At 39.1% G+C, this 16,464-nt stretch overlaps 4 protein-coding genes across 4 annotated transcripts; all 4 read right to left on the bottom strand.

The window, feature by feature from the left end:
* Window positions 1–786: 786 nt before the first annotated feature.
* MELLADRAFT_88965 (uncharacterized protein) lies at window positions 787–4,487 on the bottom strand (the record flags this gene model as incomplete). Its single annotated transcript, XM_007404187.1, has 7 exons — window positions 787–794; window positions 890–1,178; window positions 1,262–1,523; window positions 1,631–2,006; window positions 2,108–3,402; window positions 3,479–3,852; window positions 4,008–4,487. The coding sequence occupies 7 exons, from the start codon at window positions 4,485–4,487 to the stop codon at window positions 787–789; spliced, it is 3,084 nt and encodes a 1,027-aa protein (XP_007404249.1).
* A 907-nt stretch (window positions 4,488–5,394) lies between these two features.
* MELLADRAFT_101626 (uncharacterized protein) lies at window positions 5,395–7,406 on the bottom strand (the record flags this gene model as incomplete). The annotated part of the gene is made up of 8 exons (XM_007404186.1): window positions 5,395–5,606; window positions 5,703–5,808; window positions 5,909–6,005; window positions 6,099–6,346; window positions 6,425–6,498; window positions 6,585–6,960; window positions 7,047–7,294; window positions 7,370–7,406. The coding sequence occupies 8 exons, from the start codon at window positions 7,404–7,406 to the stop codon at window positions 5,395–5,397; spliced, it is 1,398 nt and encodes a 465-aa protein (XP_007404248.1).
* A 1,808-nt stretch (window positions 7,407–9,214) lies between these two features.
* Window positions 9,215–9,960, bottom strand: MELLADRAFT_58930 (uncharacterized protein; the record flags this gene model as incomplete). The annotated part of the gene is made up of 3 exons (XM_007404185.1): window positions 9,215–9,435; window positions 9,491–9,736; window positions 9,768–9,960. 3 exons carry the CDS (start codon window positions 9,958–9,960, stop codon window positions 9,215–9,217), a joined length of 660 nt encoding a protein of 219 aa, XP_007404247.1.
* A 4,000-nt stretch (window positions 9,961–13,960) lies between these two features.
* MELLADRAFT_58929 (uncharacterized protein) lies at window positions 13,961–16,049 on the bottom strand (the record flags this gene model as incomplete). The annotated part of the gene is made up of 5 exons (XM_007404184.1): window positions 13,961–14,452; window positions 14,517–14,762; window positions 14,850–15,304; window positions 15,397–15,632; window positions 15,700–16,049. The coding sequence occupies 5 exons, from the start codon at window positions 16,047–16,049 to the stop codon at window positions 13,961–13,963; spliced, it is 1,779 nt and encodes a 592-aa protein (XP_007404246.1).
* Between the last annotated feature and the right edge of the window lie 415 nt (window positions 16,050–16,464).

Genomic DNA, 16,464 nt, shown 5'->3' with positions numbered 1-16,464 from the left:
ATCCAACGTGATCAGCGCTTGCACCAGCTCGAGGTCGGCGTGGGTGTAGGTACCTCACACAACTCCAAAGGGAAATCAAAGTGGACCTCGAACTTTTGAGGATGAAGTTACTCGGTGCTACCTAGTAGTAGTGCCAGTCTGCAGAAAATTCAAAGTCACCAGTAACCCGCTCAAAATTCTTTCAACTTTGCATCTTACGTGTAATGTGTCCGCTTTTCTCTCATTTTAAAATCCTAAATCTTCTCAAATTCTTATTGTATTGTATGTTCCAATAAAAAAAGAAAACCGGATACTAAACAAAAAAATCCCACTTCTCAACTAAATTCCAAAAAAAACATGCATAAAAAATAGAGAAACGAAAACAAAAGGGAAAAAAAGAGAACTTGAATTGTGCCATCATCATCATATTATAAAATCTTGAGAAAAAAAAGCTTCATAAAATGTAGAGAAAAAGTAAAATTAAATCTGATACAGAAAGAAAAGAAAAAAACTAGTAAAGAGAAAAATCGAATGAAAAAGAAAAAGAAAAATCAAATGTAAATTTTCCTCAATAACAATAACAAGTAACAAAAACAAAAACAGATCTCAGACTCAACAAAAAGACAGAAAGAACAAAAACAAAAACAAATTCAAATTCAAATGTAAGATAGAAAGAAAGAAAAAGAAAGATTAAAACTATCTATTAATGGTTCTCAGATCTTCCTTTTTCTTTTTGATCCTTTTCTTGTTCTTTTTCTTTTGCTTGTTCATGATCTCTATCTTTACAAGCTCTATGAACCAAAGACTTCAGAACACTTCTAGCATCTGTACAAACCATCCCCCAAACAAAAGCGAAAATCTCAGTCAAGTTTCCCCCTGCAAATAAAACAAGCAAAAAATTGAAACTTACACTCTAACTTAGATAAAACAAATGCAATTTTATCACGATGAGCAATCCATTCCTCACTCTTCCCAACATCTTCATCATCTCTTTCCCTTTCTCTTTCCTCTTCTTCATCCTCATCACCTAGTTCTTTCTTTTTGTTTTTCTTATTCTTAGCTTTAAATAAACCTAATTCGAAAGCTTCTTTAAATAATTCACCAATGTAATAGCTCTTTAAGTTTAAATCAGGTTCAATCAATGTAATCTTTCGTCCTTCATCTGTTAATAACAATTTTTGATGATCCCAAAAATTAATCTATCACAAAAAAACACTCAAATAAAGTCAGAAAAAACGCATTTTGTTTCTTGAAATAGAATTAAAGAGAAACTAAAACTAACCTGAATTAAATCATTACTCATCTTAAAAACAATCGCACTATTCATTCTATAATACTTGACCACAAAATCTAAATGTTTGGTTCTACTTAAATCTCGATATGCCCATTTCACATTCCTTTTAAGTGTACGAAACATATAATCTTCAAAATATTCTAATAAATATGTTTTTCTAGATAATTCAATTGGATAATTTTTAGGTTTCAATGTATAATTCTTCCTTTGATAAATCATACCTGTTCTATTAAAAATATAATCAAAATGACTGAGGAAAAAATCAAACATAACAAAACAAAACAATCAATTATTTTCACTTATTATTCTTTTTAGAAAAAAACAATCCTATAATAAAGATTTCTTTTGTTTACTCACTTTCGATCTGGTGCCATAACCATAGTAGTACCATCGTTAAAATATAATCCAGAAGATCCATCAGTCAGAGCATAAGCCGTACCATACTTATGAGTATAATCTACCCAAGATTGAATAAAGACACCAGGTGGTTGATCATTCTCTTGGCTTTCACGTTCTTCTCTGCCTCCTGTACCATTATAAAACGGTAATTTCATTAAGGCTTCTGGTGAGGTAGCTCCTAAAGCTGATAATAAAGTTTGATAACATGCTTCGTAAAGTGCAATGGTGGGATTGAATGATGCTGCTGTTCTTGTTTTACTCATTCCTAGTGGGAAAGTTTCGGTTGCTGGATTAGACGATGAGGAAGCAACTGGTGCATGTTGTGAAGAGCGACCTGAGAGGATCAATCAAAATCAAAATCAAAACACAATCAAACTTTTAAAGCTCTTTTGGGTGTCTCTGGAACACATCACTTAAAAAGAAAACAAGACTTACTTTGCTGAGATGTGGATTTAGATAGAGGTTTAGAAGAAGGAGCTTGTAGTTGTCTATGTGCAGGATGAGAAACCAAATCCACCTCTTCAGCTCCTCCTTCTTCAACTTCATCTCCAATCTGTTCATCTCCAATCTCTTCTTCTTCATTAGAAGTATATCTATGTCTTCTATGAGGTTGATTGCCGTTTCCAAAATCTAACATCCCACTCGCGATCCTTGCTTTCTGTTTACCTAAATCATTTTCATCTTTGATTCGATTAGGTAAGGTCGTTCGTTTCGCTTTACGTTCTGCTCTTGTACTTTGTCCAAGTCCTTCTGCATTAGATGGTACGTTTTCATCTACTTGATTGAAATCTTGTTGGGTTGTTGTAGATGTAGTTGAACTAGGTAGGATTTGTCTTTCTTGATCTTGTTTACTGTTATTATATCCATTCTGTTTTGCATTGATAAGTTGTTGAAATAATTGGGTTCCTCCTTCAGCAACTCCATTGTTTGAAAACGTATTCGGTTGATTATGACGTGGTGACACGTAGAGCGGTTTACGAGCACTCTTGAGTAATTCAGAGATTGGACTACCAGGATTGAGTGCGCTTTGTGCTTCACGTTCGACTCGTCTTCTTTCTTTCGAAGCTTTAACCGGATCAGACAGTGTAACACTCACAGCAGTTGACGAAACAACTCTCTTCTGTTGATGAGGTCGATCACTCCTTGAGGCTGATGCTGCAAGTGCTCTCTTAGATTTAGTAGGTTGTGTTGGATCAACAGGAATCTCCGAAGTTAATTTAGCCTTTGACATCTTCTTCGATACAGCTTTCATCTCTTCATCTTCTTCCTCTTCTACAATTCCATCTAATCTGCGATCTTCAATTTGGTTCTCTTCCTCTTCTGGTTCTTCTTCAACACTACCCACTAATGTACGCTGACTGCGTGATAAGTTGGCATTTGCAGCTGCTTCATCTTGTAAAACTGAATCTAAATCTAATTTACGTATATAATCATTTCTAAATCGACGTGATTGAAGTTCCGTTAAATTAGAAAAATCCGGACAAAACTCTAATGCGCTCATCGGAATCATAAATGGAAATGGTCCGTCTGAGAACCAAGGATGAAAGACAACTGCGTGTAAGGAAGGTCGTTCGTTTGGGTTTTGATTCAAGATTTGAGAAATGAGCGCTGTCGCGGAAGCAGAGATGGGAGATGGACTTGGGAAGGCGTATGCATTAGCTTTGATATTTCGATAAATTTGATTGACGTCCTTTGTGTAAAAAGGCGGTTTGCCGATCAATAATGCATACCTATAGAAGTACAAAGATGGTTCAGTTATGATTCAAGCGAGTACTTTTCTTTATAAAGTAGTTATCATCTACTCACAAGATTACACCGACACTCCAAATATCTACCTCAAAAGAATGACCATTAGTCTGATCAAAGAGAATCTCAGGCGCGATATAATTAGGTGTTCCACAGATAGTTTTCCTTCGATCTCCTTTAAATTTGACCAATGCAGCCAAACCAAAATCACCAACTTTGACTGCTAAGCCTTGTTCATGATCAGGTTCATCGTGACCATCTTGACCGTAGAGAGACGAATTTTCGGATGCAAAGAACAAGTTTCCAGGCTTCAGATCACGATGAATTACAGAGGAGGCGTGCATGTAAACACAGGCTGAGATGAGTTGAAACATGAGTAATCGCGCTTCAGGTTCACTGTATGATTTTCGAAGCCTGAGTAAGTCAAGCAGTGACTAGATGTTTTTGATTGGTTCGAAGAACGCGGTGATGATGAAAGTATCGGATTTTAAATTGAAATTTTAATATCAAAGATAAAAAGAAAAAGGAATCAGCTTCAAATTCCAAATTTCAATTGTCTGATGGATACGAAAAGAAAGTATGTACTTACACCGTGTTCACATAATTCCATTTGAAGATAAACGTTTTGTTGATCCTCAAAACAAGAATGAAATTTAACGATATGAGGATGATTCATTGCTCGATGTAATTTAATCTCAGCATAAAGTTTTGATTTATTCTTTGAACTCTTCAATTGATTTTTACTGACAACCTTCAATGCACCTAATTGTTTTGTTGTTTCATCTCTCATTGCATAAACTCTTGCAAATCCACCTTCACCTAATAAACAACCACGTGTAAGATAAATAAATTTTCCAGCTTGATCTGTTAAGATTTGACTTGGATCTATTGTTTCTTCTGTTTCTCCTTCATAGATTGGTTTTCGGATCTTTCTAGGTGGTGATTTATGTTGTTGTGAAAGTTTTCCTGGATTGGCTTTTGGTTTTGCTGTCGTTGTTGCAGCAGTAGCAGTAGATGATGTTGTTTTCTTGCTTGTTGGCGGTAGTGTTTCATTATTGATTTGAGGCATGATGGATGGATGATCAGATTGGAATGGAAATGAAGTGAGAATGTGGGCTGAGGATTGAGGAACTATTGAGAATGAGGGTAAGGTCAAGAGGAAAATAGTCAACAAGGATTAAGTAAGCCAGCTAATTGGATATTTTCATTAAAACCCCATTCAAAACTACATTCATGATCTGTCACTATCACTTTCACCCAACCTGTCAACTATATACATATCACTCCAATCACACAATCTCAAGTCATAGCACGCGGTACCTTTTACTCCGTCATATCTCGGATCCATCCACTATCAATTATCCGATCGCACCTGATCTCCGTGCTGAATTCTCAATCAAAGCTCACAGTCAAAGTTTCAAATCGTCTCCAGACCACTTGACGAGAATGTTTTAACCTCTGTGCACATAAAGTCAAGGCATAGGGGAAAATGGTCAAGACGATCTGTGGATGAAATACATCAAGGCTACAAAATATGTTGAACAAAGAGGAAAAGAATGGTTAGAATAAGACAGTGGACAGTGGACAACAGTCTTGCTTTTGCCCTAACTAATAACTAACTCTAAGTTGGTGTTGAAACTTGAAAAGAGCAAAGATGACATAGTAGCAAGCTTGTCCAAAGCCCCACGCTCTACTTTGACCAAAGTCAAAGGGAGACTACATACATGAAAGACTCCAGAAATAGATGCGGCAGGAAAATGTATTGAATCTCTACTGGTAAAGTCAAGGTATAGGAGAACTGCAAATGATCTTTGCATGCATTACACTCAGGTCACAGAAGAACTGTATAAAAATTGAAAAAGAATGATAAGAATGACACAATCTGCTACAAAATTACTTGAGAAAGACAATATCTGCCCAAGAGCAACACGAAAAAATGAAAGAGCAAGAGAGAGTGATTTTTGTTTGTAAAAATATTAAAGCATTTGATCAGATTCTAATTTGTTGGATAATTTACTTGTAACAACCTTGAAGTTTTCATCAGGATATAATGAAACCTTTTCATTAACTTGATCATCAACATAAAATAATTTCTTTCTACTTCTTTTGTCTTTTATAATTTCTGTTTCAATTTTTATGATTTGATTTGATTCTAATCTACGTCTAAGAGCTTCACCTAAAGCCGTAACTTTTTAAAAAAAATAACAAAATTCAAAGGATTTTTCTTGCATTAGTTTTTCTCAACAAAAATGACAAGTCAATTATATGGAAAAAATAAACAAACCTGGAGTCAGTACACCTCCGAATTTAGCTAATGGTGGTAAATCATCAAAAGATTTGATCACAGTTATTGCACATTCTGCAATACAAACGGAAGTAAAACCGTATCCCTATAATGTAAACCCCCAAAAAAGCTTCAGACTCTCTTTGACTAAGCTATTTCAAGCCGGATGAGAAAATTCCAGATCAAACACTAGTAAAGAAACTTACTGGGTCTTTATTTCCTTTCATAGTGACTCGAACGTGTACATCATCATTCACAGAATGAGCGGTAGTAATCATTTTAAACCAACCAGATTCACGTTCTCTAATCCCATCAACCAAGATAAACCAAAAAAATTCAAAACCAATTCCGATTCATCTCAAGCGAAAAAACTCTGTCAAGCGAAAAAAAACTTACTTTTCTGAAGGACCTCCACCACTCTTAGGTCCTAAAATTTTAATTAATTGTCTAATTTGAGGAATAAATAATAAAATGATTAAAACTTTTAAAGTCAAAGTTAATATAAATGCTAAGATTGTTGTAGGTGTGATCATAAATTCATCGTAAGTGAATTCAGGTCCATATTTCAATTCTTGTGGGATGATTTGATTATTTGATTCTAGTAATCCCCAGCTATAACGTACTATGGCTCCATTGTGTGGTGCCTGTATGTCAAGAGAAAAGACAACTTAGATGTGGGTTTTTTAATTTTTGAATTGGTGGTTGGATTTCAAGTTACTTACCATTACGAATAGTCCTCCAACGATAGAAGGTTCCCTAATAATCCAATCTCCTGTATCTTTTTGGATACCTTTAACTAATTTTACGATCATACATGATAATGATAAATAAATCAATTATCAGTGCGTCATGAGAAATGAAACCGAATGGGAAGAATCATACTTGGACTCAAAACATAAGATTCCATAGCTTTACTAAAAGCCTTAAACCCATCATCAAAGGTCCCTAAAAGACTAAGAAGTGTACCACCACTAACCCCACCACGAGCATCAACACCTGAAGTCACTCTACCCACACCAACATCCTTGCCCACGAGTTTTTTCAAAGTTTGAGAAGCAATCATCGTATTCAAATCGCTTGGAACTGAATCAAATCCACAACTTGGAACTATGATTGATTTAGATAGTTTTGATTTTATGTTCAAGTTTGTGATTTGGTTTGATACCCATAATGTTTCTCCTGTCAAATCAAAATAATGAGTTCCTTTTTCAGCGCATGCTTTGATTAATCCATCACCAAATTTTGCGTAAGGTCCAACCTATATCACGAATCAAGAAAGATAAATCAGTTCTTCTTTTTACTGAGACGCGCACTGAGACGCATCAGATTAGTTCAAAGGCTTACCAAGGTGATCACAGCTTTAGTGACTTTACACATATTTTCTAATCCGTTCACATCAAATGAATCAACCACAAAGATAGGTAAATCAATAGGTAAACCTAATTCATCTTTAACTTTTTCTAATTTTTCTTTTGATCTACCACCCATTCCAATCTTAATTGATTCTTTTGATGTTACATCATATTTGTTTAAATAATTATTTTTCAAATGTTCACAAACTAGTTTTCCTACGTAAGATGTTGCACCGTAAACTGAAATGAAATGAGATTGGGTGGGGTTAGTTAATACGGATTTCTAAGTTGATTGTAGGTTTCAGAAGAACGTACCGATTATATCAAGCTCTCTATCAGTGTTGAATGACATCTTCACTTATAATAAACAGGAAATGAACTATAGTCTACAGGTTGATACAAAGATGAAATACTTGCAATCAAATTATTACCTTCAAAAGAAAATTGATAGCAATTAAAAGTATCAGATATGGAGTGATGAAGTTGAAAAAAATAGGAAGTGATGTTACCTTTTCTTGAAAATGTGTTCAAAAAAGGCAATTAACAGCAGTTCAACGATCAGAAGGTAAACTAATCAGTTACCAAAATAGGAAGATAACATTTCCTCTTAATCTTGAAAATTTCAAAAACTGATGAAGTCAGTACTGATTTCTAATACCCAAGGGAAACTCATCTCGCGTAATTTTTTTCGATGATTTGTAATGCCATGTGCCTATAGTGGGCGCAATGCACGATCCACATCGATTTACATCACACAAAGACACTTTTGCCGTTGATATTGTGCAGTATCTATTTGCGTGTTTCCTCGTGTAGCTTGTGTTCCAATTAACTGTCGATTGCAGAACAAAATCATTCTTCTCCGAGCCCTGATGATTGCAGATTCCCGATCAAAAGAATCCTATTCCGACACTCATCTGTTCTTTTCTGTCTTTCTCAACTTCTCAATCCATGCACGCAGAAATTTCCAACCAAATCCCACTTCTAGTTTCAGTTCAAGTCGTTTTATTTTTCTTTCCACCCACCCTCACCAGAAAAATCATAACTCTGAAAAAAAACTTTTATCTTTCTCCAAGTTCACAGCCATTAATCTGAGCAGCTCTGAGCACTCAAACAATTCTTAAGGTTCACGTTAGTGTTTGATATTTGTTAATATAATTCATTTTCTACCCACTTACATTATAATCAAGGAATAGTTTTTGGCACGTGGGACTTGGGTACGACTCAAGATTTGATAATACTGTTGAATGATCTTAAATGACGCAAGAAGGCCCCAGAGGGTCTGACCCAAAATTGCTGCAACCAAAAGTCCGGTCACTTAGAGATGATAAAAGTTATGTACAGTCAAACCGGAAAAGCTTGACCGATTTTGCCCGCAAAACTCGAGCAAATTAGCGGGGAATCGGTGGCAAGCTTTTCCGGTTTGACTGTACAGCCATTCCGATATTGCTTGTCGCTCCGGTTTGAAAAAGAAAAAGTGAAACCTAAGTTTTTACCTGTTTTTACTCAATAAAACTTCAAACTTGGCTGTAATTCAAGGCAATACAGCCAAATTCCAGGTTTTAGCCGGTTAAAACTTAGGTTTCAAGCTCACAAACTTTTTCTTTTTCAAACAGGTGCGACAAGCAATATCGGAATGGCTGTATGTACATACAGAAAGAGAGAAGATGACAACACTAGAATAGTTTTCAACAAAAGGTAAAGAACTACCCGTGAGAGACTGCTGTACTGAATACCGTGTGTTACCAAGTTCACTTTCCAAAAACTTGGGAGACGTGATTATCACAACTTAGATCATCTGACCAAAGTCAATTTGCCCACTTCCTTTTTCTGTAGGTGAAAACGCGTGCCACCATGATGTTTCCTCCAAGATTTTTTGAAGAAAGGAGAGAAAAATTCCATTTTGATGTTTATATATCGATGTAATTGCAATCTATTGTAATCCCATACCTATGCTAATACTCAATTATGCTACTAGTTAGATGTGGGACTCAGGGGTTATACTTTCTGGGGTAGACAACTATTGACTTGTCTCATGAGCGTATTGAGCTGCTCTTGCATTGTGCGTCTTAAAGCTGCATCTTTTTTCAACTGACCATGAGTTGTTCTTTGTGCAGCTGCTTCTTCAGACGGTGAAGTTGGATTATTAGATTGTGAGTTTTTCTAAGGGGCTTGTTCTTCCAGCGCAGATTTGCCTGTGATTAAGCCAAGAAGTTGTCTGATATTCTGTTGAGCAATAGTTGACAGTCTTGCATCTGGTACAACATTGAAGTGGGCCGCCTTTGTTGGGGCTTTTTGGGTCAAACCTTGTAATTTTGGGGTTAAGATTAGAAGTGGTGTTTGAAACCATGTTACGGACATCCAAATGAGTGCATAAAAATGGTCTGTTGGTGAATATCAGGTGAAAGTCAAACAAAGTGCCCAATTTGAGTTCCTCACTTTGTGGATTGCATGGCTGGCTATACTTGACAATGACACTCTGAGATTTGGGACTGTTGTTAGTCACATTTTCATTGGCATTGGTAGGATTTGAGTGCTCAGCTTGAGTAGCAAGGGTGGTAGGTTGATCTTCTTGGCCTTGAGGATTGCTTGGCTGACCGCGCCAGCACAGTAGGACTGTCACTTTTTGGGTTGGATGCCTGTCCTGACTCAGCATTCTGTGGTAGCCTGGCAGTGACATTTCTACTGTTTAGTCTGTCAGGTTTCAGGTGCGCACATTGAGAATTGTTGTCAATTGCCTCATCAATGTAGAGGAACACCCCAAGAGAGCGCAACTGATCAAAAAGTGAAAGCTGATGGTGCAGAAAGGTTACGGAAGACTCGCGTAGCATAGCTCCAAGAACAGTCTGACTTCCAGTCTCATTGTTCACATCCCCAATATAGCTGATAAACCCCTTTTTAGTGTACATTTCAAATATGACCAGCAATTTGTGTTCCAACCTGTTGACCGCCATGAATATTTGACACTGCTCTGAGACTTTGCTGATGTGCAGGACTTTCACATTATAAGGAGGATCCAAGGCAAATTTGATGACATTGCTAACAACCATGTTAAGGATATAATCTAGGTGCATATACAGCTGTTTCAACAAAGATTGATTATTTTGGAAAATCTTATCACAGTGCAAAACCTGGGTCTCTCAATTGTTTTTGCATCTCTGCTAATCTGTAGAAGACAGAAAAAATAAACCCTACAAACAAGACTTTTGTCTTGTTTTGTTTGCTATGGCAACAACTTTCTCAAAAAAAAAGTGGCCAGTCTTTCTTGAAATGGCTATATGTTCCAAGCCTCCATTTGAGTCCAAGATCCTTTTGAAAAATCAACAGCTAAGGCACATGATGACAGTCCCACCTTGCTTGGTGTATGATGTGAATCTCCTGATAACTATATCATACTCCTTCTCACATATCTCATGTTGGCCCTGAGTACTAAGCCATGGTACCAAGGGATGACACATAATAACAAGAAAACCCTCAAAAACAATAATTACAACTCAGACTCAGTTTCAAGAGTCAAATTACATATGAATTAACATGTGTAACATGTGTACAACTTATGTAAAAGACTGTGTACCTACACAAACTTAATCAAGTCCCCCCCTGACCTGTATGGCCAGTACAGGTCAGGGGTGGACTTAGTTAAGTTTGGTACCTACACAGCCTTTATAGTCCCAAGATTACATACATTTCACAGCTGTAAAATGTATGTAACAAAGTAGAAATGTTTATAACTTACATGTAATAAAATCTAACCTTGACACCACAAAATGTGTGCATAGGAATTTCAAACTTCAGACTATAAGAACTCTGAATATGCAAACCTTGTAATCATCATCACATTACAATTTAATACTTTTTATTCACTCAAAAAATCCTTATTACCAACTAGATCATATGCTTCCAGTAAAGTGATCTTTACTGTCTTATTTGTGATTCAGTTATCTTGTTCTCATGGTTTCCATTTCACTCTAATATTGGTGTTGTTCTTGAACAGAATATTTTCATAGTTATTGATTACCATTTGTGGAATCAACTTATTTAGGAAATAGTCCTTACGTGCTGATTGATCTGATTAGTATTTGGTCAGATCAAGAAGCTTCAAACCTGTGTAGTACCTGTATTAGTCAGAGTTTAAAGTACTAAACACTATGCAAGAGTTTGTTGTTCTTCATCAACCAATTTCTAGCTAGAAAGATAATTGATTAAGGGAAGTCACTGAAGAATCAGTGCATAATCCTTACTAAAATACTAGTTCCCCCAAAAAGCTTTTCTTCAACGGTTCTTTAATTGTAGTATGCACAGTCAAGTGCAAAAAGAATGAAATCTCGATCGCAAATTTCAGGCTAGATGGACCGTGCCCGTGGCGTGAGCAGGCGGATATGAACCGCCACATATTCGCCTCATCTCTCAGAAATTTGCGTCTCCATAGACACAAATTTCTCATACAGGCAAATACTGGACTGTCGAAATGACCCCAAAAAAAATCCACAATGCTCATCGTTTCTGATCGTTCCCCCAATCCCCATCGGAAACCCCATTCCCTTCCTCCGACGTCGATTGCAACATCCTCAATCCTTGCTACTGATATGGGCTTTCAGTCCTACTCGAAGGACATGAAACTCTTAGCTGTCCAAATGGCTATGGAAGGCGCCGATCTCGACACCATCAACACCACCCTACGAACCTCCATATCACCAAGTACACTTTGGCGATGGAAATCCCTCTACGTTTGAACCAACAATGTCATTGTTGATCCTGCTCAATACCAGACCCGCGGCCGGCCACACATTTTGTCGGACCTGCATCTTGCCCTGCTCCACAAGCTTGTTTCCGGAAACCCTTCTGTTTACATTGACGAAATCCAACGCCAACTCTTTCAACTCACCGGAGTTGCCGTATCGCAATCTACCATTGGTCGCGAGTTGCACCAGCAATTGGGACTCTCCCACCTGGTCGCTCGAGGGGTTCATTCTGCGCAATCCATCCAGGCTTGAACCGAGTTTATGATGAGGATTGGTCGTATTCCTCCTGAATACCTGGTTTGGATTGGTAAGTCATGTTGAGGTTCAATCAACACAAGCATACAAGTCTAGATTATGCTTATAGCAGAATCACCCCAATCTTCTTACATATATATACAACAACCTTCATCAGTCTTCTTTTCCTCATCTATGAAAAGAAGACTGTAAGTGAACTTATTTCTTTATTCTTTTTTCTCGATCTTTGTGACCTCTTCTGATTTATGCTATCTTATTCTAGTCCCAGTCATTATCTTTGTTAGACCCAAGATTAGGCTCTGAACCTGTTTGTTTCCCCCAACTTAGGTACTTACTTTCCTTATCTATGAAAAGAAGACTTCCCAGTCATTATCTTTGTTAGACCCAAGATTAGGCTCTGAACCTGTTTGTTTCCCCCAACTTAGACTGTGTTCTAAGACTTTCTCAAGTCATTTCCCATCTTACTCTCTAGGTCATGTGATTGTTTCCCATCGACTCACTGGCTTTCCCTATTGTGTAGATGAGTCCGGTGTGAGAGGGCGCGACTGCGTTTGAAAGAAGGGTTGGGCACCAAAAGGCACCCGAAGCGTCCAACATAAGACCCACACCGAGGTCAACCATTGGACTATACTTCCTGCCGTCTGTGAACAGGGTATGATTGCTGGGGTGGTCATCGAAGGCCCGGTTGAGAGGACACATGTGGAATTGTTTTTGGAAAGGGACTTGGTAAGCAGCGTCCCCGCCGCTATGAGTCTATCTGCAAACATTAATCAGAATGTTTTGTTCTTTAGCTACCCGTCATGAACAGATACCCTGCTGTCAATTCCGTCCTTGTTTTGGACAACGCACGTATACACCATGGTGGCCAGATTGAAAAACTATGCTCGGACGCTGGGGTGTTATTAGTGTATTTGCCGCCATACTCTCCAGTTCTTAACCCCAATAGAGAATTCTTTCCACTCCATGAAATCCCAATTGCGTCGGGAACAGATGTGGTTTGAGGTCGACGACCGTGGTGATTATCTTCTGTTGGTGGCTGCAAAGGTGATGACTCGTCCCCTGTTACAACCCCTGATTTCTTTCAGTGGCTACGCCACATCGGAGTATTGGGAACAATTCAACGCTAACTTTGACGATTGAAGTTGAACATAGAAAATCATCAACTTGTTTTGACCTAGGATTGGTTTTCATCGGGATTTTCTTTGGTTGTTGTCCTCAGGTTCACCATCATACTCCTTTTGGTTGAAATCCATACTATAGTTTACAAATATTGTGATTTCCTCTATTTTGCAACGCTTGTTTGTCTCAAGACTCTCATCTGTTAAGGAGCTGAGTTTGTCATATGGTGGTTTGCAAAGCTTCGGTTTTTGACCAACTCCAAGCCCAACAGTGAGATTGAAGTGAGATTGACTTTATCGCTCAAATTTGAGAAGTTCCGCGATAAAGACCTTGATAAAGAGATCCCTCTAGAGGTTAACACACTACAGGCCCTTTGGTGTGATAACGCCAAGAAGGCTCTCACGTGAATGGATCTTTGGCTCACGCAAAGAACGCTCTCACGTAAAAAAAAAAATCACTCAAAGGGGCGAGCGTCAGAGGTTGGATTGGATGAAGTGGGGGCAAAGTTCATCTAGTGCAATCTCATGGGGACCAATACTCAAAAGCAGTGTCAAAAATGATGTCGCTTACGGATTATTTCTAAGCGACGTTGAGTGAGGAACAGGAAAACATCAGGTGATCATTCGAGAACATATTTCTAGACAAAAACATCAAGTCGTCATGAGAGAACAATACAAATTATCATAAGTCTTCAATCTAAAACATCATGTGTGGTCTTATAAGCGACGTTAGGTGGGCATGACATGAAATTGAACAAAGAGAGCTCGATCCAAATGATAAGTCCCCATCAACATCATAACTCTTGATTGATCGCCTTGCCTTTTCCTTTTGAAGGGATGTCATCAGCCAATTGGGCTTCTTGATAAAAACGACGAGGGTGAGTCATGAGTTCCATGGCATTACCCCATGAAATCCCCCAAGTCGCAATGATCTCGGCATTCAACACCGCGGGGAAGAGGAACTGGTGAAAACTAGTGATTCCATTGGCCAACAAGATCTTGGTGATTTCCGCGATGGTAGCGTGTCCGAAATCACAAAAGTTCAGGTAGTCAAACAAAGTCATTTGGGGATAGATTCTTCGGATGAAATCGTAGTCGACATTGATGTTGGTCCCTTGCATTTCAGCATAGCTGCCCAGGGGGAAAGCGGGTGCCTTCTCCTCGACCTTGGCTCGTTTAACATCCGGAACGGGTGAGGCGAGGGGGGGAGGTCGTTCCATGTCTTTCCAGACAAAGTCAGGGTGAACCGGCGGTTTCTTCAACGTGACACCTGGGGTCCCCGCAGCCTGTGCGATAGCATGAGGTCATTAAACAATGAGCTTGATCGTGCTGGTTGCAGGTGACGCTTACCAATTCTCTGGACCATTCGATCAGGTTCTTGAAAGTCAACTCCATTTTTTGACTGAGATCGTCCGGGTTGAAAACCCTCCAGCCCTCGTTGTTGTGGTTCTTGAACAATCCCAGGTGAAGCTGTAAAGCCTGGAGCCACTCTTTGTGCGGTTCGATCGGAGTCAAGCGAGCGAGCGCAGTCGAGGTGGTGGCCACATTGTCAATGCTGTTCTGAGCTCGAAGTTGGCCTTGTTTTTTGGTAAGACTCTGCATCAATCCAAATAGAGAAAACAAAAAAATTCAGGGGCGGAATCGACACAAAGGTCAAGCACAAGATACTGGAACAAAACTTACGTTGGCTGCCTCTTGGGCTGCTTTGGCTGGATTCTCCATAACAATGGTGAATCCAGCATCAGCACCAGGAGACCCTTTGACCGCGGCATAGAACCTGCCAACATCGTGATCCGAGCTCAAAGCCCTCTTGAGGCCTTTTCCGTAAGTGTCATGTTTCACGATGAAAGCGGTAATTACCACTTTATTACACGCATCGGCGGCTTTCAGGATCGCGGCATTCCCCTTGGCGTCGTCGTCACTCTTGTTGATCTCGCTGGATAACATGAACAGTTGCATCTTCAATGCGGTGAACTTGTCGGATGACATGTCAAATAAGACCTTGGTCGTAGGGAGGGGGATGGAACTGTAAACCGGTTTTTTCTTCGAACTAGTTCCCTTGGTGATTTCAGTGCCTTTGAGTAGGTAGAAAGTGTATGATACACTGAGCAACCGCATGAGACCTTCCTTGTGAGAGCCTAGATTGCAACCACAAGGTGTGAGTGGGAAGGGAAAACAATGAGGATGCCGACTTGAAGACATGATGGGTTAATTGAGAATGGCGACGTACCTGGGGTTTTGGAAGGACTTTCCTCGACATACTCATACGTATCGTCTTGCTTGCTCATGCACAAGTTGATCACAATCGCCTTACCACTGGAGGGCAAGTTGACCTCCGGTTCCTTCATCGGGGTTGCACTTGATTCGAGCTTCGGTTCGGTGTCAAGCAGGCCGAGGTTAGGGTCGGGCAGTGAGCCATCGGACTGATCTCCATACGGAAGGTTGTAAGGGACAGTAAGCCCTTGGCTAAACCAGGAAAACATTGCATTGGTTAGCCAGGATAACATAGAGTGAAGAATGTGAAAGAACTCACAATTGAAGGGGTTGAAACAAAGACTCGAGGCCAGGTTGGACTTTAGGGGAGGCACTGTGATTCATGATGATAACGGGGCTGGTTGTGTCGGCGAAGGAGTAGGCGTGGACGTTTGACAAGGAGCAGTCAAAAGAACAGGTTTCGAAAAGTGATGAAGCAAGTGCTTTGGTGGTGTGACGGAATTCAGACCCCCGTCCGATCGAACCGAATGGGATTTCTATGAAATCCATCATGAAATCCATCAGTGGTTCACTTGTGGTTGGAATGTTGATGAAGTCCAGGAAGAAACGACGGATGGAGCCGGAAAAAAAAATTCTAGTCTTCGTAACGTGACCCAGGATACAGGGCATACTGGGATGATGTGGCTGTCCAGATGCGCCTACATACGCCGCGCGCACGGACCACCAACCCAAATGTTTGTCATTCAGATTTCATTCTTTTTGCACTTGACTGTACTTGTCTGTTGCAAGTACAGTCTTGAAATCTTGTTTTCCCATACCTAAACTTGGTAGATTATAATCTCTACAAGTTTATTCCTTTTTTAGTGACTTGCTAGCCAATTTTGTTTCCTTGGAATCCTTCATCCTTTTCATTTTTTTTTGGTAAAGATCTGAAATTCAATGAACTCACACATCTGATGGAAAATTCACAAATGGGATAGAATAAAAGTTTCTCTTGCTTTTACTTGAATAATCTAGTCCAAGTTGGAATGATATCCATAGCTACAGTCTGTGTTAGCCACAAGCAATAAAATTGGGCATGACA

Source organism: Melampsora larici-populina (assembly GCF_000204055.1).
Source record: "Melampsora larici-populina 98AG31 unplaced genomic scaffold MELLAscaffold_2, whole genome shotgun sequence".
Lineage (NCBI taxonomy): Eukaryota > Fungi > Basidiomycota > Pucciniomycetes > Pucciniales > Melampsoraceae > Melampsora > Melampsora laricis-populina.
Note: the sequence above shows the minus strand (reverse complement) of the source record. Positions and strands in the feature narration are given on the sequence as shown.